This window comes from Canis aureus, chromosome 25, assembly GCF_053574225.1.
Source record: "Canis aureus isolate CA01 chromosome 25, VMU_Caureus_v.1.0, whole genome shotgun sequence".
In the NCBI taxonomy this organism is placed as follows: domain Eukaryota; kingdom Metazoa; phylum Chordata; class Mammalia; order Carnivora; family Canidae; genus Canis; species Canis aureus.
This window is the reverse complement of record NC_135635.1, coordinates 4,510,906-4,535,427: the sequence shown is the minus strand read 5'-3', so window position 1 is coordinate 4,535,427 and position 24,522 is coordinate 4,510,906. Positions and strand designations below refer to the sequence as shown.

The following is a 24,522-nucleotide window of genomic DNA, read 5'->3' as shown; positions in this document are numbered from 1 at the left end:
GGTGATGTCATCTACCTTCTGGTTTTACCCACCAGCTGCCTATTGATGACTCACATCCTATAACTCTAGCCGGATCTCTCTCTTTACCTGGAATTCTACTTGAGAATCCTAGAAGCATCTTAAACTCATCCTTGTCTAAGGCTGAAGTCTCCTTTCTCTTCTCTTTACCCCTTACCCTTTAATCTGTTTCTTTTCCTGAATCCTCTATCTTGGTGAATGTGACAATCATCTTTTCAAATGTCAAATGTGCCTGTACTCATGTGTCTAAGCTGTGCATGTGTCACATCCTTTGCCACTTTTTTGCCTCCTTTGCTTAGCTAATTCCTATCTGTCCTTTGGATTTAGTCAGGCACACTTCTGGGAAGCCTTTCTTGACATGGCATAGTCCAGGTTGTGAGTTCCTCCTAAATTCTCTAATACCATGAGTATTTCTCTAACATGGTACTCATGGTGCTGTGATTATAAACTCTACTTTCCAAACTCTAAACAGTTCCTTGAAGGCAAGGACCACATCTTATTCCTTTATGTCTTCAGCACTTGGCACCTAAGAGATGCTCCATAAATGTTTGACTACACTCCTAGAAATCTATCTACACTGTCTTGAACCTACTCCAGCCAGGCCTTTATCCTAACACTCTCAAACAGCACAAGGTGACCAATGACCTTCATGTTGTCAAATCCAATGATCAGTTCCCACTTCTTTATGTGTTTGACTCTGCTACTAACTCTCCTTTTAGAAGCACTTTCTTCACTTGGCTTCTGGCACCCATTCTCTTGTTTCTATTGCTGTTTTACTAGTTGCTCCTGCTCAGTCTCTTTTACAGGTTCTTCCTTATCTCTCTAGCTTTGAAACATCAAGGTGCTCCTGAGCTCAGTCCTCAGACCTCTTCTCTTCTATCTACATTCACCCCTAAGTGATCTCATATACCTTATGTCTTTAAATACCACTGATACTTTGATGCGCACACATCTTATCTCTAGACTGCATCTCTTCCAGTTCCAGATTTGTATATACAAGTTCTTATATAACATCTCCGCTTGGAAGTTTTAAGGCATTTCACATTTAACATGCCCCAAACTGAGCTTCTATCACTTTCCCTTCTCTAAACTTGCTTTTACTAGTCTCCATCTTAATTAATTTTTCCAGGTGTTTGAGCTCCAACCACTATTGCCATTCACAATTTTTCTCTTTCTCTACTTTCAGTATAAATCCTGACTACTTCTCATCACTTATATAACTACTACTTCGGCCCAATCCATTGCTAAATCACTGAAATGGTCTTATAATTTGACTCCATGCTTCTGCCATTGTTCCTATAGTCCCTTCCACCTCTTTTTAAAATTTAAGTCAGGGACGCCTGGGTGGCTCAGTGGTTGAGCATCTGCCTTCAGCCCAGGGCGTGATCCTGGAGTCCCAGGATCGAGTCCCAAACATCGGGCTCCCTGCATGGGGCCTGCTTCTCTCTCTGTCCATGTCTCTCTGTGTTTCTCATGAATAAATAAATAAAATCTTAAAAAAAAATAAAATAAAATAAAATAAAATTTAAGTCAGATCACATCACTCCTTTACACACAAACCCTCCAAAGACTCCCAAGTGATCAGAGTTAAAGCTCAGGTCCTCATAGTGCCTATGACTTCACTTTCCTTACTCCTCAAACACATCAAGAATGTTCCTCCCTCAGGTCATTTGCATATGCTCTTCCTTCTACTTGAATCACTCTTCTCCCTGGTTCATATCCTCAGATCTCTGCTCCAATGTCCCCTTATCAGAGGTTTTCTTGGACCACCCTACATTCTATCCCTCTTATCTGCTCTGCATGGTTTCTAAGCACTAATGACCACTTGACACAATTTTTTTTTTATTGTTTATCCTTCCCACTATAATGTAAACTCCATGATGGCAGAAATGTGGTTTGTATTTATGCCTAAAACAGTGCTTGGCACATTGCAGGTGATCTGTGAATACTTGCTAAAAGAATGAGTCAAAAGAAAGGAAGGAAGGAGGAAAGGAGGCAGGGGAAAAATAACAGGCAGGAGAGAAAGGAGGAAGAAAGAAAAGAAACCAGCAGTTGAGTGAAATGATGGTAGCTTTTGTTTACAGTGTGCCAGAGTGAATACATTTTTTTTAATTACAGGAAAATTAAGCCTAAGACCTGGTCAGCATTATCTCCTTAGAGAGAACAAATTGACAGGGGCATGTTATGTACTAATTTAAATAGGTTAGGTACTAAAAACTGCCAGGAGGGTATTTTTATAATGCCAGTCAAATGAAAGAATTCTTACCCAAATATGTGAAGTTTTTCCCTCATAAGACTAAATCAAGTAAGATTTCAAGAGAAATCCATTATCCAGCCCAGCTGGAAGCTAGCCAGCAGGGAGAGTGCAGAATGGTTACGAGCAGAGAGCTTGTTCTAAGGGTTTAGCTTTTGATGGATCCTGCAGCTGAGAAATTTGCTAACTAGACGGGGTCAAGAAGTGTGCTTGAAACAAAGAACCCAGAGGAGGACAACAGCTGCACAGCTGCTACCATTTAAATGCAGAAATACAGAAATTCTGGTTGTTTGATTTGGAACACGGGATGAAGCCTCAGGGACCCTGTATTCTACTGTGAGCAGAAGTAGTAAACTCTATTGTTAACCTCAGGCAAAGCACTTGGCCTTCTATCTTTCATTTAACTCAGGGAAGGAGAAAAGGGTTCAAAAGGAGAACCTCAGTTGAAAAATAAGATTCCCCACACCCGAGCCACATTCTCCTGCGTCAAACGTGCACAGATCAGAGCAGCTGGCACCAATGCCCAGTTCAGCTGACGTGGTGCCCACAGAGGCTGCAGGTGGCTGGGCCACACAGGCTCCACTCGGGAAGTTCCACATGCCTCAGAGCTTTTCAATACTTACACTTCTCCTCTTTTCCATGTTTGCTTCTTCAGCTGCTTTCTGGTACCTTCAGAGGAGAGGGGGAGAAAGAGAATGTCCTCAAATTAAATTTATATTTTTACTTTTTTAATATTTAAGAAAACCACTTCTGCCTATGTATTTCTGCCAGCAAGTGTCTTTAATCAACCCTGTCAGAAGCAGCACAAAATTAGAGCGGCCCCCTTCCTGCACTGTTCCAGTCATCTGGTCTGATATAACGGAAAGACCCAAGGTGAGGAGGTCAAAAGCTGGGAAATAACTGGGTAGAGCAGAAAGTCTGGGGTTTAAGTCCCACTTTTATCACTCATTAACTGTGATCTCTGGCAAGTCTCAGTTTCCTTATCTAGAAAATGGCTTTATATATCTACTTTCCAGGTTGCTTGGAAGATTGAGATTACATGTGTAAAAGTGCTTTGGAATTAGTCAGAGGAGGGATGCCTGGGTGGCTCAGTAGTTGAGGTCTGCCTTCAACTCAGGGCGTGATCCCGATCCAGGGATTGAGTCCTGCATCGGGCTCCCTGCAAGGAGCCTATTTCTCCCTCTGCCTATGTTTCTGCCTCTTTCTCTGTGTCTCTCATGAATAAATAAATAAAATCTTAAAAAATAAAAAAGAATTAGTCAAAGGATATAACATTGCATTGATCCAGGATGCACATTTCACCCACACTAATGCCTCTGAAACCTTATAAATTCTTGCCAAATGATGCATAGTCATACTACCTGTACGTGTGTGAATTTAATCTAAGTTGTTGGTATTACCACTTTAGCTTGATGTATTTGATGGTATTGCACATCTTTTAAATGCCACTTAAAATGTCTTTAAAGAAATACAGTATGACTTGGTATTTAAAGAAATACTGGGAGTGCCTGGGTGGCTCAGTGGTTGAGCCTCTGGCTCAGGTTGTGATCTCGAAATCCTGGATCAGTCCTGCATAGGGCCCCCACTGGGGGGTTGCTTCTCCCTCTACCTGTGTCTCTGCCTCTCTCATGAATAAATAAATAAATAAAATCTTTTAAAAAAGAAAAACTGTTTTACTGTTTCAGGTATATATAAGGGTGATAAGTGAGAAAAGTTTATGTGCTAAGCAAGCATTGGTCCTTTTAAATGGCATTATTTTTTCTTAGTGATGCATAAAATAGTGGCAGGGCTACAGTGGATGGCATCTTAAATTTGATAAACAGGGATATATAATTTAATTATTTTAATTTACTTATTTTATCATTTGTATTACTTGGATCAGAAGATCCCTGAGAAACAATGAAATCCCAAGGGTTTTTTTTGGGGGGGATCATGTTTTCTCTATTTGAAGACAAAGATAGACTAGGAGGTCTAGGCAGCAGCAAATCCCCAGACTACCCAGAACAACCTTAACCTGGCATCCTCAGGGCCTCTGAGTCAACCACAGAAAGGGTCATCACCCAGAGAATCCCTACCCTGTGACTCTCCTTGAGCCTACAAGACCACCACTCAGCACCAGACCAACCACAGAAAAGGGCCGCTTGTCTCTCTCTTAAGATAGGATTTCTGAATTCACAAGACATTTGGGGAAGGAAAAGGAGGTGAGAGAAAAAATATAAAAAGCAGAATGGGGAAGGGCCCATGCCTCTACCAAAACCAACTTTCAATTAAAAAATACCTTCATAAGCTCAGGCCTTTCTTAGTGTGTGTGTGTTAGACAGGATAGCCTTATTCAAAAATGAAGGCCAGAAAAATGCCCTGGTTCTGGTAACATTGCTTACCTCCTATGTGGGCCTCATCTATAAAATTAAGTGACTGTGTAAGATTTCTAAGGTCTCTTCCAGTTCTGTAACTTTTTTTTTAAAAGATTTCATTTATTTATTCATGAGAAACAGAGAGAGGCAGAGAGAGAGAGAGAGAGAGAGAGATAGAGGGGCAGAGATACAGGCAGAGGGAGAAGCAGGCTCCATGCAGGGAGCCCGACTCGATCCCGGGTCTTGATCATGCCCTGGGCTGAAGGCAGTGTTAAACTGCTGAGCCACCTGGGCTGCCCTCTGTCACTGTTTAAATTTTAACAATCAGATATTAAGAAGTGCCTCATTCACCAGGCCAGGCCAGGCCAGGCATCACTCTGAGCAGAGCTTTCTAATAAAGTAGGGTGGAAGACTTCCAAAATTCTCTGGTATTTCATTGACCATAAATAGGTTATGGAAGATAATGGACAAGTAACAAGCTGGAAGGATACCTGGCAGCTTACATTAAAGACCAAAAGCTAATTTTCCTAAATTAAAAAGAACCCTTACAAATCAATAAGAAATCCACAAACAGGGATCCCTGGGTGGCACAGTGGTTTAGCGCCTGCCTTTGGCCCAGGGTGCGATCCTGGAGACCCAGGATCGAGTCCCACGTCGGGCTCCCGGTGCATGGAGCCTGCTTCTCCCTCTGCCTGTGTCTCTGCCTCTCTCTCTCTCTCTCTCTCTCTCTCTCTGTGACTATCATAAATAAATAAGTTAAAAAATATATATATTAAAAAAAAAAAAAAAGAAATCCACAAACAAGGGCACCTGGGTGGCTCAGTGGTTGAGTGTCTGCCTTTGGCTCAGCTTGTGATCCTAGGGTCCTGGGATTGAGTCCTACAACAGGCTCCCTGTGGGGAGGGAGCTTCTCCCTCTGCCTATGTCTCTGCTCCTCCCTGTGTGTCTCTCATGAGTAAATAGATAAATAAAATCTTTAAAAAAAGAAAAAGAAAGCCACAAACAACTTAATAGAAATGGGCCCAGATACAAACATACCGTTCACACAAAAGGATGTTAAATGGCTCTTAAAAAAGATGTTCAATTTCAAAGTGAAAATTCAAACACTAAAATTTTTTACCTACGAAATCGGAAAATATTTTTTTTTAAAAAGCTAATATGCCAAGGGGAAATTAATAAAACCTCTATGGGAGGCATTTTGTCAATTTTATAAAAATCACAAAAGCACAAATGTTGTGATTCATTGATTGTGTTTCAGAATTTGTCTCACAAGTACAAATGACTTTTATATTAGATTATTTGTCATAGCATTAACTGTAATAATGAAAGACTGAAAATAAGCTGAATGTCCATTATAATATGGGGCAGCCTGGGTGGCTCAGTGGTTTAGCGCCACCTTCAGCCCAGGGTGTGATCCTGGAGATCCAGGATCAAGTCCCATGTCGGGCTCCCTGCATGGAACCTGCTTCTCCCTCTGCCTGTGTCTCTGCCTCTCTCTCCCTCTCTGTGTCCATGAATAAATTAATAAAATCTTTTTAAAAAATTATAATATGTTCATGTATGGAATACTTGCAGCTATGAAAAGAAAAACACTGTGTTTTAATGCCACTGAATTGTATACTAAAAATTGTTTAAAAATTATTATTATTATTATTTTTTTTTATGATAGTCACAGAGAGAGAGAGAGAGGCAGAGACACAGGCAGAGGGAGAAGCAGGCTCCATGCACTGGGAGCCCGACGTGGGATTCGATCCCAGATCTCCAGGATCGCGCCCTGGGCCAAAGGCAGGCGCCAAACCGCTGCGCCACCCAGGGATCCCTAAAAATTATATGTTATGTATATTTTACCACAATTAAACACAACAAACAGCATGATATTGGTGTAAAGACACATATAGATCAGTGGAATGGAACAGAGCCCAGTAATATAGTCGAAGACTTCTCAATAAAGGTGCCAAGACCATCTAACAGGGTAAGGATGGTCTTTTCAACAAATGATGCTGGGAAAACTGGATATCCAGGTGCAAAAAAAAAAATGGCTTTGGACCCTTACCAAACACCATATACAAAATTAAGTCAAAATGAGTTAAAGACCTAAGTGTAAGAACTAAAACTATAAAATTCTTAGAAGAAAACAGGGACCAATCTTCATAATGTTGACTTTGGCAATTTTTTCTTGGAATAAAAGCATGGGCAACAAAAGAAAAAGTAGACAAAATGAACTTTAACAAAGTCTGTGCATCAAAGGAAACCACCAAGTGAAATGGCAATCCACGGAATAAAAGAAAATATTCATGAATCATACATCTGAGAAGGGATTAGCATTCAAAATATACAAATTTTAAAAAATAGCATGGGATAATATTGTACATACTATTCTTTTAAAAAAAAAAGATTTATTTATTTTAGGGGAAGAGGGGCAGAGGGAGAGGGAAAGAACCTCAAACAAACTCCTCTCTGAGTGTGGAGCCCAATGTATGGCTCGACCCTGGACCCTGAGATCATGACCTGAGCCAAAACCAAGAGTCAGATGCTCAACTGACTGAGCCACCCAAGCACCCCTATGTATACTATTCTGCATCTCTCTTTCTCCATTTTCGAATACTTGAGTTTTCATTCAAGCAATATGCTCTAAGCACTAGAGAAAAAATAGTAAAATAACCAAAAGAGATACAGTAACATAAGCATAAAACATATATACACAGGCTACACACACACACACACACACACACACACACAGAGCAATAAATCCTTTAAAGGAAAAGAACACAGTACTAACAAGGCAACCAAATTGAGAAGGCAGTGGGTGGGGTGTGTGTGTGTGTGTGTGTGTGTGTGTGTGTGTGTGTTGTATGTCTGAAGAAAAGTCTTGTTGAAAAACTGACCTTTAGACTGAGATCTGAGGTTTGATCAGAGGAGTTAGCCAGGCAAAACAAGGCAGGAAAAGCATTCCAGGCACAAAAAAATAGTGCATGCAAAGGCCTCAAGGCAAGAAAGCATCTCCGGTATACAAGGTACACAAAGAACTCCAGTGTTGCTGGAACAGAGTGGGAAAGGGAGAGGGAAAGAAATGGTGCAGAGAGGCAGGGCCATGGTGAGCATTCTGAATATAATCCTAGGTACAAGGAATGGTTACTGACCCAATTTATGTTTTTAAAAACTTCATAAAAAATAAAAACTTCACAAAAATAAACTCAAAATGGATGAAAGACCTAAATGTGAGACAGGAATCCATCAAAATCCTAGAGGAGAATGCAGGCAACAACCTCTCTGACCTCAGCTGCAGCAAATTCTTGCTAAACACGTCTCCAAAGGCAAGAGGGATAAAAAAAAGCAAAAACTAACTATTGGGATTTCATCAAGATAAAAAGCTTTTGCACAGTAAATAGTCAATTAAACTAAAAGGCAACCTATGTAATGGAAGAAGATATTTGCAAATGTCTTATCAGATAAAGGGTCAGTATCCAAAATCTATAATGAACTTATCAAATTCAACCCCAAAATACAAAAAGTCCAGTCAAGAAATGGACAGAAGATATGAACAGACATTTCTCCAAGGAAGACATACAAATGGCCAATAGACACGTGAACAAATGTTCAACATCACTCAATGTCAGAGAAATACAAATCAAAATCACGAGATACCACCTCACACCTGTCAGAATGGTTAAAATTAACAACTCAGGAAGCATGTTGATGAGGATGTGGAGAAAGAGGAACCCTCTTACACTGTTGGTGGGAATGCAAACTGGTGCAGCTACTCTGGAAAACAGTATGGAGGTTCCTGAGAACCTCCACAGAGCTACCCTACAACCCAGCAATTGCACTACTAGGTATTTATCCAAAGGATACAAACATAATGATTTGAAGGGGCACATGTACCCCAATGTTTACAGCAGCAGTGTCCACAATATCCAAACTATGGAAAGGGCCCAGATGTCCATCAACAGATGAATGGATGAAGAAGATGTGGTATGTATGTATATGCATGTATGTATGTGTGTGTATATATGTATGTATATATGTGTATATATATATATATATTTCAGTCTAAAGGTCATTTTTTCTTTTTTTTTTAAAGATTATATTTATTTATTAATGTGAGACAGAGAGAGAGAGGCAGAAACATAGGCAGAGGGAGAAGCAGGCTCCACGCAGGGAATCCGACATGGCACTCGATCCCGGGTCTCCAGGATCATGCCCTAGGCTGAAGGCGCGTTAACTGCTGAGCCACCGGGCTGCCCTAAAGGTCATTTTTTCAACAAGACTTTCCTTCATACATACCACACACACACACACACACACACACACACACACACAGCCTTCTCAATTTGGTTGCCCTGGTAGGTTATTTCTCTATCTATCTATCTATCTATCTATCTATCTATCTATCTATCTAGTGGAATATTACTCAGCCATCAAAAGGAATGAAATCTTGCCATTTGCAACGATGTGGATGGAACTAGAGGGTATCATGCTAAGTGAAATAAGTCAGAGAAAGAATTATCATATGATCTCATTCATATGTGGAATTTAAGAAACAAAACAGATGAACATAGGGGAAGGGAAGGAAAAATAAAATAAGGTGAAAATTGAGAGGGAGGCAAACTATAAGAGACCCCTAACTATAGGGAACTAACTGAGGGTTGCTGGAGGGGAGGTGGGTGGGGGAAGAGATAACTGGGTGATTGGCATTAAGGAGAGCACTTGATATAATGAGCACTGGCTATTATATGCAACTGATGAATCACTAAGTTCCTCCTCTGCAACTAATTTAAAAATTAAAAATTAGCCTAATGTAAAATAAAGTAAAAATAAAAGAGTATTCCAGAGGCTATGCAGAGAATGGACTGGAGGGGCTGAGAAAAGAAGTGGTCTCAGTGGGAGGTGATGCTGGCTTGGCCCAGGACAGTGGCCTTAGAAAGAAAAGTGAATAGACTTGAGATGTATTTCAGAGATGGAATCAACAGGATTGTAATGAGGGGAGAGGGAAGAAGCAGTCAAAAACGATTCCCAGGTTTCTGGCAGCCAAGTCAATGGAATTACTATTTCTGGGATGGGGAATTCTGGAGGAGGAGCAAATTTGCGGATGGGGAAGATCAAGAGTTCAGTGTTAGCCATGTTAACTAAAACATTCATTTTTAGTTTGGGTTAGTGATTAGATACATGTGTCTAGAGCTCAGAAGAGAGATCTGAGCTAGCAATATAAATTTAGGACTTGTCTGTCCACAGATGGTATTAAAGCTATGGGAGTATATGAATGATATCATCTATGAAGAGTTTATAGTGCAAGAAGAGGTCCTGGAGACTAACACTGAGAAGTCAGAAAAGGAGAGAGAAATGATGAGAAAGAATGACAAGGACCTGGCAGAGAGGTCGTAGGAAAACCAAGAAACTGCCAGAGAAGACAAAAGAAGGAAAAATGAAGGAAGAAAAAAGTGCTGAGAGGTCATGTGAGACAAAGGCTACAAACAGAGAAGGCTCTTGGAAACCCTGGAAATCCTCTTCCATCATAAATATAATTAATTCACCCACACTCCTTTTAATGCACATTTGGATTGTTTCCAGTTTTTTATCATTATAAATAGAACTTTGGTAAATGTCCTTGTACATATATTTCCCCCACTTGTACTAATACATCTGTCTGGCAGTCCCTAAAAATGGAAATACAAAAAAATATAAAATCTATGGATTATAGAGGGAAAGGAACTTACAATTGGCCTTGAACCTTGTTCCCACACCCCCTGGGTAATCATCTACAGTATATTACAGCAATAATACAATATATGAGAGCCAGAGCCAATCGGCAGACAAGTTTATTCTTAGGCAATTGTTCTCCAAGGAAGTATTTACATTGTGGTTAGTTGAACAAATAAGCTCAAAGGTCCCCTTCCCTTTACTGTCTTAACAGAAATACAGATTTAAAGAAAGAAGACCAGAATAGCTTTCATTTTCTTTCTTTCTTTTTTTTTAATTAGCTTTTTTTTTTTAATTTATTTATGATAGTCACAGAGAGAGAGAGAGAGAGAGAGAGAGAGAGAGAGGCAGAGACATAGGCAGAGGGAGAAGCAGGCTCCATGCACCGGGAGCCCAATGTGGGATTTGATCCTGGGTCTCCAGGATCACGCCCCGGGCCAAAGGCAGGCGCTAAACCGCTGCGCCACCCAGGGATCTCAGCTTTCGTTTTCAATCCTGTCCTTTGAGCACGGAGGCATCTGCAAGACACTGGTGGCTGTCTTGAATTATGTTTTCAAACTCCCACTCTAATATCCTTACCCTTTAGTTATAATGAGGTATTGCTGAATAGTAGATACACAGTGAGGTAAGGTTGTCTACCACTGCTTCCTTCCAAGTCAGTGCTTTGGTACTTTTAGAGTTTGCACTCCCAGGATGCTAAGAAATGCTGAGGTGCCATACTTCTGAATTCAGTGTTAGATTCAGGCCTCAGACTGTCCTCAAAGGCATTTAAAGCAACTAGCATTATTCTGACTACAAAATGTGAAGGTTGCTGATTTTTTGGGGGACTGGGGAAGGGAAAGGCATTTTGAAGATCCAAATTTCAGGTAAAAAAATTTGCAGTGACATTTCTGTAATTAAAATATCATCCCTCTTCCCTTCCTAGATTGCCTTGTCCTCCCAGGCTCCTCTTCTTCACAGAATTTAATCTTGCAACTGCTCATTAATGCTCAGCTGTGAGGCAGGCAGCTGATGGAGGATGCTAAAATTATCTTGGGAGTAATAACAGTGCCTCAAACTTTTCTAAGGCCAGAATAGAGTTCCTGAGCTATGACTCTCACTTGTATGCCCTCAAATAGAGCAAAGGGAAAATGGAAACTCCTGAGTTTTAGGCAATGTATTTTCCTCTGGAACTATTTCACCACTAAAATGTTACAGAGAAGCAAAAATGGGAGGGGAAAAAAAAAAGTGGAAGTTAGCCAGGGAGATTTGAGGGTCAACTTTTCTTAATGAAGGATGAACAATCGGAGAAAGTTAATATAAACCATGTTTTTTTCTTCAGACTATGTTATGGGGAAAGTTGTAACAAGAGAGAAGGCATGATGTGTGTGTGGTGGGGGCGCGGGCAGGGATCAGTGTGCTGGGTTCAGCTCTGCCACTATCTTGGGGTGTGAACTTTAGTCATAATCGCTGGACATCAAATTCCTTGTCTGTCAGAGGAATGGGGCAAAGGTTAGATCAGTGGTTTTAAAACTTTCCTGCAGAATCATCTCTTCAAATGATATTTTATTTAAAACCTAACATATAAAAGAGATCAAAGCAGGACAGCTGGTGTGGAAGGTCTCTGGCTCAGTAAGCCCCTTAGATCTTCCCGTCTTCCCAGAACTGGCCCCTGAGGTTCCTCTGAAGAATTCAATTAAGATAGGCTGAAAACCACTGAGCTAGATTCCCTTTACTGCCAAAAATCTAAGAGTCAAAGAGGAGTCTTCTGCAAAGAAACCAAATTCCACCAAAAGAGAACATTTTAAACAAGCAAAGGATTATGTCACGTGGAAGTCAGTGGTGAGTAAAACCAAAGCTAGCCGATTAAATGGACTATCAACAGGGTCTTTTTTACCTCAAATTTACTTATGTATATAATATAGAGGTTCAGTAAAGAAATGTCTGGAGTGATAAACTATTCATGAGATGCAAACTCTGATGCTAGAAAAATTACTCTTATGTACAAATAAATGTAAAACGTGCTGTTAGAAGTAAGGCCCAGCTAATTCTACAAACGTGAGCCAAGATTAAGTTTCCCCCTAATACCACTTTTATATTAATCTCTGACCAGAAACATCCTAAAGTTTCCTATAGTCTCTTAACTAGGCTTGTGCAGGATTTACTAATTCTAAACCCCAAACAGGGAGTGTTTGAAAATAAGAGAAAATCAGGTTACCAGGTGTTGGAAGTAGAAATGAGTATTTACAGTCCTGCAATCTGCTGTGGGAACCTACGGTGAGTGAACTCTAAACGCTGTAAGCAATAGCAGCAATGTGGATTTAGTGTCTCTACTGAGCATGAAACAGAGAAGAGGTCCAGGCCAAGCCTCTGGTTTTCACTGTCCTAAGTGCACATCACCCCCTTGTACTACTTCTGTGCCTTATACCTCCTGTGGTTCTCTGCAATGTCGCCACCATCCTCTCAGCCTAAAAAATACAATTCATTCAAAACCTGTTCAATACATTTCAATATACGAATCAGATGAAAATACTAGACAGAAACAAATCCAAATATTAGATTTCAATTGGGGCAGGTTACTCCCTATACCTGTGTGCTCAGCTATACAACAGGCCTCAGGTCCCTCCCTCATACAGTTTTTGTTAGGATTAGAAATAGTATCTGTTTCAGTTAAGAACCTAGCATGGTACTGAGCACAATGATTCTGTAAATGGTTCAGGACTTACAGATTTGCATAGTTGCAATTTGCCCCTAAGATGAACATCTTTTTCCAACTTTCTAACTCTCATCAGTGCTACAAGACCCAATTCCTCTATCTTGAGAACTGGCTGGGCTGGGCCATGACAGAACAAAGGGGTGGGAAGGGAATTCGGGAAGGAGTGAGAGTTTCTCTGAAGTGAGGTAGACAGGTAGGCAGGCAAGGATGTGAAGCCAGGAAGGAGACCAACATCCAGGGTCTGGGTGTCCTGTTTTGGCCCAAAAGCAGCCATCAGTGCAAATAAAAGAATGGAATAGCATTAGGACAGGAGACTCCACCCCAGACAGAGTTTTCCAAATGCACGTTCCAGAGATAGATTCTGTGTGATGATAAGTCTGGGATTGGATGCAGGCCCATGGGAGACAATGTGCGGATTGAAGAAGTAGGGAAGATCAAGAAATGAAGAGGCCAGAGTATGAGACACGTCCAGTGGTTCTTCACCCGGGGCACTACTCACCCTGGGGGACATTTGGAAATGTGTGAGGGACTCTTATTGGGGTTTCCCTTCTGCCCCATTTTTCTTTTTTGGATGCTACAACATCATGGGGGTACTACTAGCATTTGGAGAAAGGCAAGATGATGGCCAGCCCGCAGAAGGAAGGTCTGTTTCATCGAAAACGCCTGTAGCACCCTTACTGAGAAGATGATGAAGGGGCAAGCCAGTGTCCCCAGTGAAGGTGATCAGTTTGGCCAGCTGGCTGGCACACCACTGCAATGAAGGGGAGGATAAAGATAGCACAGTGAGATGTGAGCCTCAAATCACAGGGTTAGAACTGCAGAACAAAGAGTGAAACATGATGGATGGGAACCAGTAGGAGAGATGTAGGAGAGCAAGAACCCTGACTCCCAACCCCAGGATATTTCAGGCAAGCATGTGCAGAAAGAGGCAGCCACTGCTCAGAGACAGAATGCAAGTGGAGGAAAAGCCAAGTTCAGCTAAAGAGGTGGGGCTAGAGAGGGTGAGAAGGGTAAGAATGTGGAGAAGTTTCTCTGCAGAACAGGGAGTTTCCAACTTCCATTAATCACATCTCAACAATGTCTCAATTCTTTGTCTTCCTTTCCATACCTGCTGCCCTCCACCCTCGACAGCTTTCACTTGGGTTTTCAAGAGAGCCTTACAGCTTGTCTCACACCTTTCCAGTCTACCTTTTATCCTGTTGCCAGAAACATCTTTCTAAAATACAAGTCTGATCATGTCATTCTCTGCATGAAAACCTTCAACTGTTTCCATTGTTTATCTAACTAAATCTTAAACTTAATATAGCATTCAAGGCTTTCTATAACCTGGCCTACACCAAACTGTACAAGTTGCTTCTCCCTTTGGTATTTCTCCATGCCGGACTGCTTGCTTTCCTGTTCCCTTTATTCATGGTCAGTTTCCATGATCCTCTATTTGAACCTATCAGAAACTGTATTCATTCTGCTTTATGTTCAAGTTCATGGCTGCAAGTTCACAAGTCCATCTCTTACACTACCAGTGTGCTTCCTAAACTGCCCTGAAGGTAAAATTCACCTGGAATACTTGTCAAAAATACAAAATCATAGGCCCCATCCCAAACAGGTGGAATGAGAATCTTTAGTGGAGGGCACTGGGAAGCCATATAAGATGGTTTTAAAACACGTCCAAAAAATCTTTGACATTCTTCCCATCAAAAGTAGAATCAAATTCCCCTCCCTGGGCAGCCCCGGTGGCGCAGTGGTTTGGTGCCGCCTGCAGCCTGGGGTGTGATCCTGGAGACCCAGGATCGAGTCCCACGTCGGGCTCCCTGTGTGGAGCCTGCTTCTCCCTCTGTCTGTGTCTCTGCCCCTCTGTGTCTATGAATAAAAAAATAAAATCTTAAAAAAAAAAAATTCCCCTCCCTCTGAATCTGAGCCAGTCTTAGGGACTGGCTTCCAATGAAGACAATGTGGCAAAAGTGATTCTGTGTAACTTCTGAGGATTTGTCATAAAAGGCCACATGACCCCTGACCCTGACTCCCTTCTTCCTCTGTTCACTCCCTCCCTTGGTCTCTGGATGCTTGCCCTAGGAACCCAGCCAACTAAGCCAAGCAGCCACACGGAAAAGCCATGTGAAGAGGTATCCTGACCAGGACCCCAGCTGAGATCCCAGGTGACTACCAGCAGTAATGACTCAACTTGCGAGCGACCCTTTAGATGACTATAGGCCCTGTCTATGAGCCACCATGGCTGATGCTAAGAAGTAGAGGCAAGCCCTACCCAAATTGGAGATTCTCAAGCAAAATAAATGTATTTCTTTTTTTTATTTTTTAATAAAGACTTAATTAATTTATTTGACAGAGAGCAAGCAAGCGAGCACAAGCGGGATGTAGGGGCAGAGGGAGAAGCAAACTCCATGCCAAGCAGGGAGACTGATGCAGGGTTCCATCTCAGGATCCCGAGATCATGACCTGAGTGGAAGGCAGACACTTAACCAACTGAGCCACACAGGCACCCATAAATGTTAGTATTTCAAGCCACTAAATTTGGGGGATATTTTTTCCCTATGCAGAAATAGATAACTAGAACACCATATTATTAACAGGTACCTCACTTGATTCTTAAGATGAAGGAAGTTAGGGACTTCGTCTACTATGTAAACTCTACTAACTTATTAATTTCCTTGAGGGCAGGGATTAAATCTTAAGATCTCTATCCCTTTTTTCTGAAATAGCTCTACTGATTTTGTTTTGAGAAGAACAATACATATTTGCTATAAAATTACAGTAATACAAAATGCATAATGTGGAAGGTAAAAGGGCTATGCAATCTCCTTCCACCTTCACTCTATCTTAAGCAGTAACCAAGGTTAACAGATTGGAAGGGCAATGTTTTCCACAGAGTAAGTCTGTGATGGATTTGTTATTGAAGTAAAGGTGACATTGTAGATTACAGAAACCTCCTATTTAGGTATTTAGCTGTATCCTAGATACAGGTCCCAGGATCATTTTCTTCAAATCTTGACCATCTTTTTTCTCTTAAAGGTATAATAGCTTCCTATTACTTAATAAACTCTCCTAGTGATGTAAACCTACCACCTGTCCTAAGCTCTTCCCCAGTATGGCATCTATTTGAGTGAAGTCAATGCTTGCCATCTCTGGTATATTATTTATATAAACCATCCCTTCAACATCAGTTGAATGCCTACTGTGTTCCAGTCACTGCGCTGTACACTAGGCATATAAAATAGGCAAGAAAGGGGCCTTCATATCAAAGAACTCATGGTCCAAAGCAGGGAGTCAGCAAACTTTTTCTTAAAAGAGCAGATAATAAATATTTTAGACTTGGAGGCCATATGGTCTCTGCTGCAATTCTGCTGCTGTAGCATCAAAGCAGCCATAGACAATGCACAGATGGATATGGCCATGTTCCAGTAAACTTTTATTTACTAAAACAGGCAGTTCATAGTTTGCCCACATAGTTTGCACTGTTCAACAGAATGTTATGCAATGATGAAATATTTCTGTGATCTTCAATATGGGAGCCACAAAATGTGGCTAATGCAGCTGATGAATGGAATTTTAAATATTTAAATATTATTTAATTTTAATTAATTTAAATAGGCACATATGTAGTGGCTACAATATTGGATAATGCAGATACAGAGTATGCCTAACACTCCCTTCGACTAAATCAAAACTTACCTCTAAACTCCTCTCAATTGGAAAGCCTTCCTGACTAGCTTCTACCCATACTGGTCATTTTCTCTCTCTTACTCTGTTTCTAGCCCTTATTCCCATTCATTTTGGACTTGCTTAATGATACATGTTTTATAATTATCTTTTCTGTTTGTAACTTTTTCTTTCCCCAACTAAACAAAAATTCCCGGATAGAGAATGTGTCTCCTGATTTATCTTCATCCTTCTTCACAGTGCCTTGTATGGTGCTCAAATTTGAGAAGGTGCTCAATAAAGCCATTTTACACCATGTAATTCCTTTACTGATTTCCCTGACAGGTGGTAATATTTGTTCAAGACAGATGGTCCTTTTGGACCAGGATCAGCACTTACTTGGAGAATATTTCCACAATAGCCGATGACTTATTCTTGTTGACAAGAGAAAGTTCTCTGGCTGTTACCCTCAATGATACTGAAGTCCATTGCCGTCTGTTAAATGGAGTCGATTCCATCTTGTCTACAGATACCAAAATACCTATGCAATAAAGAAAGTCAGAATATTAGAATCAGAAGATTCTCCAGCATCCGGGGACTGGCAGTGCTGTGCCAGGAGAGAGTAGAAAGCCCTAGGCCAGCAGAACCACACTCCTCTACCTGTTCTCTCAAAAACTGGAACCTTGGTCAAATGATTCAATATCTGGGTTGTAGTTTCCTGTAAAATGAGAAGGTTAGACCAGATGATCTCTAAAGTCCCTTCCAGTTCCATCATCTTATGACTGACCTCACTGTGCAAACATCAATTGGCCTTCCCTTGAACTTAAGTCTGTTCCAAACTCACATTTGGAGTGAAATGTTCCATTCTGAGTTACATCCCAGGGGAAGTACAATTGGCATCTCTGTAGATTCAGGTCCAAATTAAGTTCTACCTACATCCAACTTTCTTTTGGCTGCTCTCTTCCCAAACTCTGTAGCACTGACCATTTGGTTTGGAGAAAGAGCTGGGGAGACAGTATAGGAAGATATAAAGAGCAAGGATTTTATTTAAGTCAAGATAGACTTTACTTGAAATCATAACTTTTGTTACCTTGAACAAACTATATAATCTTTCAGTTTTAGTTTTCTTCAACTGAAAAATGAGACTACCTACCATTATAGAATGTTTTGATATGGATTTAAGGAGATAATATATTTAAAATACTAAGTATGTTATAATAGTATTAAGAACATTTTAAGAATGATATATTAGAATTGGCTTTTGTTATAATACGCTTTTTAAAAAAGATTTTTAATTTATTCATCTGAGAGAGAGACAATGAGAAAGAGCAAGAGTACAGCTGCGGAGAGGATCAGAGGGAAAGGGAGAGGGAAAAGCAGACTCTGTGCTGAGCAGGGAGCCAGATGCAGGGCTTGATTCCAGGACCCTGGGATCATAAACTGAGCCGAAGGCAGACACTTAATTGAGCCACCCAGGAACCCCAGTATACTGCATTTTATATTCAGGGGACAAAACCTCTATTCTGAAATTCTTTTCTAAAATCCCTTCGAGTCAAAGAATACATAAAGCCATGCCCCTGAAATCATCTAGTCCCTACCCATTAATCTGGATTTTTTGGGTTTTGTCTCCAGAAATTAACAAAGGAGTTTTTGCCCTAGTAATTCCAAAGGAGTTCCAACCTTTGTCCAGAAGAGGTAAGATTAGAAATGAGCCAATAGTTTCCTTATTTGAAGAGTGAAAAATACTGCTTGTATGTCTCCTGACAACCACAGAGCATAACCGATCTGGCACAAAGTATGGTTCATCAGGTACTGCTTCTAACAACTTTGACAACAACGGAACACACAGTGTGCTTAACCAAGCAACATGGGCTGCCATTTCACACTAAGAGTCCTGTTAGGCAAAGTGAGTTAACAAGCAACCTTAGAAGACCACGCTACTTTTCCACATGTAGTACTTGTTCTTTCCACTAAAGCATTGCCTGAAAACAATGCTAATTTTATTGTTTTTGTTTACTTGTTTGTTTTAATCCCCATGTTGGAAGGTAACATAGAACCCTCATGGTAAGGAGGTCTGGCGTTTGGGATGCCTAGGTGGCTCAGTGATTGGACGCCTGCCTTTGGCCCAGGGCATGATCCTAGAGCCCTGGGATCGAGTCCCACATCAGGCTCCCTGCATGGAGCCTGCTTCTGTCTCTGTCTGTCTCTGTCTCTGTTTCATGAATAAATAAATCTTTTTTTTTTTTAAAGGAGCTCTGATGTTAGATGCATCTAAGTGGGAGTTAGATTTCTCCCCCATACTAATAATACTTCCTTCATAATATCCTTATGAGGAATAAATAAGATAAAGAAGAAAATACTCTGATACAGAATAAGTAATAAATGTTTTTTTAATACTATCTCTCTTCCTGGATAAAATAATCTTAATTCTACACAGGTTTTTTTTTTTTGTTTTTGAGAGAGAGAGAGAATGTGTTTATGTGTGTGTGTGTGTGTGTGCGCGCAAGCAGAGGTGGGGCAGAGGCAGAGAGAGAAAAAGAATCTCAAGTAGACTCCATGCTGACTGCAGAGCCTGATGAGGGGCTCAATCTTATAACCCTGAGATCATGACCTAAGCCAAAATCAAGAGTTGGACGCTCAACTGACTGAGCCACCCATGTGTTCCTCTACACATGTTCTTTGAAGTGCACTAGAATGAATCAAATAATATATATTTGTCTATCTGCTATCCAGTTTGCATCTGACCCACCAAACAAGGTCAGCCATTATTCTAATAAGAAAAAGACACAAGGGCTCAGCGGTTTAGCACGGCCTTCAGCCCAGGGCCTGATCCTGGAGACCTGGGATGGAGTGTCATGTCGGGCTCCCTGCATGGAGCCTGCTCCTGTCTTTGCCTCTCTCTCTCATTCTCTCTCTCTCTCTCTCATGAATAAATAAATAAAAAAATTTAAAAAGAAAAAGACACAGAAGCAACAATTCAGTTAAAGTTAGTCATGTAAAACCACAATAACGACCCTTGGGCCAAGTTTAGGAAATACTAAACAATACTAAGGCACTGTTTTGTACAACTATACTTCCAATGTAGGTGTTGGTATAAATGTTGTCAGTGTTCTTATAGCAATCAGTCTGGATCAAAGAAAAAATATATAAGATATGTTCTCAAATGTATTTATAAAAAGGAAAAATCATTCATTATTTGAGGGACTGAGTGTGGTTAAAAAAAAAAAAAAAAAAGAGTTTAATTCCCAGGCCTAATTCCATGGTTTTGATTAATCCTGGCCAGAAATCCAAGAAAAGTCAGAATATCTATCTTGGTATAAGGCTAGGATAAGCATGCTTTCTACTTGAGGAATGAGGTAGCTCACACCCTGACCACATTTCTCTTTACAGAAGCACTACTGTTAATTTCTTAACAATGTGATTAGCACCCTATGAAACAGATACAGGTAAGAATCAGTACATGATTTTTGATAGACTCTGGTATCAGGTTACTGAGTAACTAGCTACTTTCTATAGTGTGTAGGGAGAGGGCCTTGCCCAAATAGAGTGTAAAATCTATTTGCTTGGAATGCGTTCCCTGCCCAGCAGAGAGTCTGCTTCTCCCTCTTCCTCTTCCCCTCCCCCTGTTCATGCTTTCTCTCTCTAATAAATTGAATAAAAATATTTATTAAAAATCTGTTGGCTTCCTGGGATGCACACAAATAATTCTATTACAAAGCAAAATGTGGTTAGAGGTAATGCAAGGTCTAGGAGTAAGGGATCTGATTTTCCGGCTTGATGAGAGGGAAGGGAAGAGGCATCAGATTGACTTGGGATTTACAGATGGGCAGAATTTCATCAACTGAGGGCAAGAGCAAGAAAGTGCATCTCAGGTAGGGAGAACAGCATTACACTATTAGGGAGTTGAAATAGCATAGAATACTTCAATGGAGTTGAAGGTACAAGAGTAGTAGGTATAAGAGTAGTTGAAGGTAATGTAGAGAAAGAATGGGGCCAGAATGAGAAAAGCCTTGAAAATGATGTTAAGGGATGGAAAGAACTAGTCTGTGAGTGAGCAGAGATAAGGACTTGTCTTAACATGCCACTCCCTAGCACAAATGTGACTTTCACGGCAAATAAAAAAAATAATTTCTGTGAGCCCAATACCCACAACTGTAAGATAAGAGCTTTGTAGTGGATCACTTATAGTCTGTATGGTGGAACATGAAAGCTTCTGAAACAGCAAGTAACATAATGTGAAGCACGTTGTATTTTTAAGATTTATTTTTATTTATTTTATTTTTATTTATAAAAATAATTTACCAAGCTATAACACCCAGTGCTCATCACATCACATGCCCTCCTTTATTTTTATTATTTTTAAGATTTTATTTATTTGAGAGAGAGCGAGCGCGAGCGCGAGCAAGCACAAGCAGTCGGGGAGTGGCAGAGGGAGAAGCACACTCTCCACTGAGCAGGGAGCCTGATGCAGGGCTCCATCCCAGGACCCTGGGACCATGACCTGAGCTAAAGGCAAAGGCAGATGCTCAACTGACTAAGCCACCCAGGCACTCCAGGAAGCATGTTTTAAAAGCTAATTCTGCAGCAGTGTATACCTTGATAAGAAGGGAAAAGATTGGAGTCTAATTTACTTGTCAAAAAGATCCTAAAACTGTCAAAGTGAGAGGTAATCACAGTTCTTAGAATAAAATGGACTTAGGGATAGAGAAGGAATCAACACTGGCATCATCAAACTTAAATGATTAGAAAATTGTTGATGTCATTAACAGTAAATAGGGGAAGAAGTGGGAGAATGATGAGTTTTGCTTTACACATGTTAAAATATACACATCCACAAGAAAAATCCTAGTGATACACCATAGGAAGCTAAAAATTCAAGGCTAAGGTTAAAAATCTTAGACTCTTAGAAAGAAATGAACATTTTACAACACCTACTTATGTAAAGTACATATCTAATTCCCAAAACCACTTAACAAGATTGGTTTTATTGTCTTATATTTATGATGAAAAACTAAAATTCACAGGTATTAAATAACTTTACAATGATCTCTTAGTTATAAAGTAGCAGAAATGGGATTCAAATCCATATTCTCTTTGATTTCCAAAATCCATTTTCTTTCCACTACAAGTAAAGAATAATGATTAAAATCATCACTTTTAGCCAAGGTGGAAAATTGGATAACAAAAATTTTGAATCACCTAGCTGCAAACCCATACAAATTATCTTTCAGTAAGAATATAGTGCAGTGATCTTCCTAGAATGGTCAGCATCAGGGATAACCATTTGTTGTTTCAATGAAACTTAGAGTTATACTGGGCCTGCTTGAAATACTCTCCATTGTGAATATTTTGACTTTCGTGGGCTTGAATTAAAGGTGTGATAGCTCTCTCTACTTACCGACACTCTCTTAGATAGGAATCTCATTCTCAGACTTTAGGACAACTTCCTTAATCCTAGAAATCTTGTTAAGAATGAGAAGGGGAAAAAATGGAGGTGCCTGGGTAGCTCAGTTAGGCGTCCAACTTTTGATTTCAGCTCAAGGTTGTGACATGAAGCCCCACATTGGCTCTGTGAGCAAACTGTGGAGCCTGTTTACGATTCTCTCTCTCTCTCTCCACCCTCCTTCTCTCAAAAAAAAAAAAAAAAAAAAGTGAGAAGGGCATGTACTGGAAAGACATATCTAGAAGGAAGTATTCAGTTTGGGCTGCAATATCTTTATATTTTTTTCCAGAGGCCCATTTGACTTCAAGATCCAATCCATTGCATTGTTATGTACAAATAATAAAAGGCACTATCACTTATTGGACATTTACTAACTCACTTAATCCTTACAACCCTGGAGACAGTGTTATTTCCATAAAAAAAGAAAAAAATGGTCCATTGAGGTTGAGTAATTTGTCAGAGGTCATATGGCTAATATATGGCCCACACAGAAATCAGTGTTCAGACACCAAAACCCAACCTCTTAGATCAAATGCATTCTACTGTCACTTCAACTGTGATGGAAGAAATTGCTGGATTGGTTGTCAATTGTGTGGAAGAGTTAAAGGAAATGGATATAACAAAAATAACTCTTAAGACTTTAGCCTAAGAGACTGCAAGGACAGTGGTATAAAGAACAATAATGGGATACATAGAAAGGGTAACTGTTTCCTAAGAAGGAAGATGTCTTCAGTTTTAGATACATAGGACAGATTTTAACATCAAGAGGGAATCTTAGAAAAAAAAAAAAAAAAAGGAGGGAACCTTAGAAACCAAGTAGCCGGATCCCTGGGTGGCTCAGTGGTTTAGCGCCTGCCTTTGGCCCAGGGGATGATCCTGGAGTCCCAGGATCGAGTCCCACATCGGGCTCCCTGCATGGAGCCTGCTTCTCCCTCCTCCTGTGTCTCTGCCTCTCTCTCTATGTCTATCATAAATAAATAAATAAATAAATAAATAAATAAATAAATAAATAAATCTTAAAAAAAAAAAAAAAAAGAAATCAAGTAGCCAAGTCCCCCCTCTTACAGTAAGAGAATTGACCTATGGTCCAATAATTTTCCCCAACTCACCAACTAGTTAGTATGAGAGCCAGAGTTCTAATTCCCTGTTCAAAGTTCTTTTATCACACCTGGTAGCTTGAGGTAGGATAGCTAAATGTCCTATGGGTGAGCAGTAGCCTGGAGATAAAACCTTGAACAAAGGTCCTTTAAAAGTTTAAGGGTTGGGCAATGACTCATTGGAAAATTGGGTCCCAGGTATCTGCTTCCTTGAGCTCCTGCTGAGGGTGAGGCCTGTAGCTGCTCCAGGAAACCTACTTTAATAAATGCATTTACAGACTTCACCTAACTAAGCAAACTGTCTTGCAGAATTCAGGCTGAGACTAAAGCAAATGAGCTGCCACTAACACAATCCTGTTCTTATAAATCTAATCTCCTAATCTCATCATATCTTTCTCTCTCCTCTCACTCTCTCTCTCCCCTTCCCTCAGGAGATAGTTACTTGTGCAAGAGGCATAGTTGCCTGAACACAGACTAAAAAAAATTAGAGAGAACAAAGTACAAACTCACTCGTTAAAAGAAAATGTTATTTTTAGAAACAGACTGTAGAGTTCTAAAGTTTTTTTTCTTTCTTGTTTAATCAAGAACTCTTCTGATTTGAACATCAGGGAACAACTAGTTAAAAGGAAAAGACCAACCTAAAAGAACTTCAGGGTGCAAAGGGAAATTTTAAACAAAAGCAACTTGAAATTTGTTCCCACATAATGATATAAACTTACTCCTTCCTTCCCTTTCTTTTTCTTTCTTCCCTTCTTTCTTAGCTCCATGCCTAGTAGGGAGCCCAAAGTGGGGTTTGAATGCATGATCCTGAGATCAAGACCTGAGTTAAGAGTCAGATGGTTAATCAACTGAGCCACCCAGGCACCCCTACATTTATTTCTAAAATTTCTTATTTTTTACAAAAATAGTGACTAAATTCACATACTTGAAAAAGGTTTTGAAAGTTAATAGTTTTTTTTTTTTTAATTTTTATTTATTTATGATAGTCACAGAGAGAGAGAGAGAGAGAGAGGCAGAGACACAGGCAGAGGGAGATGCAGGCTCCATGCACCGGGAGCCTGATGTGGGATTCGATCCCGGGTCTCCAGGATCGCGCTCTGGGCCAAAGGCAGGCGCCAAACCGCTGCACCACCCAGGGATCCCGTTAATAGCTTTTTTAATTTACAATTTTTAGATTTACACGAGAGTTGCAAAGATACACAGAAGTTCCCATGCAACTTCCACCTAGCTCTGTCTTATATTACCACGGGACAATTATTCAAATTAAGAATTTCCACTAAAGTCTTCTTTTTGTTCCAGGAGCCTACACTACA

The 24,522-nt window shown here is 40.3% G+C and overlaps 1 protein-coding gene across 6 annotated transcripts in view; it reads right to left on the bottom strand.

The window, feature by feature from the left end:
* LIMA1 (LIM domain and actin binding 1) overlaps window positions 1-24,522 on the bottom strand; it is an 88,633-nt gene that overhangs the window by 39,891 nt on the left and 24,220 nt on the right. For 4 of the 6 annotated variants that reach the window (XM_077870078.1, XM_077870080.1, XM_077870081.1 and 1 more), the window contains exons 2-3: window positions 17,069-17,210; window positions 2,896-2,941 (exon numbers count right to left, since the gene is read on the bottom strand). In XM_077870078.1, the coding sequence (XP_077726204.1) occupies window positions 2,896-2,941; window positions 17,069-17,187 (165 nt within the window). In that variant the 5' untranslated portion in view covers window positions 17,188-17,210. Of the gene's footprint in view, window positions 1-2,895; window positions 2,942-17,068; window positions 17,211-18,349; window positions 18,463-24,522 lie in introns of those variants that run through there. The other 2 variants (XM_077870079.1, XM_077870083.1) reach the window with 1 other exon arrangement.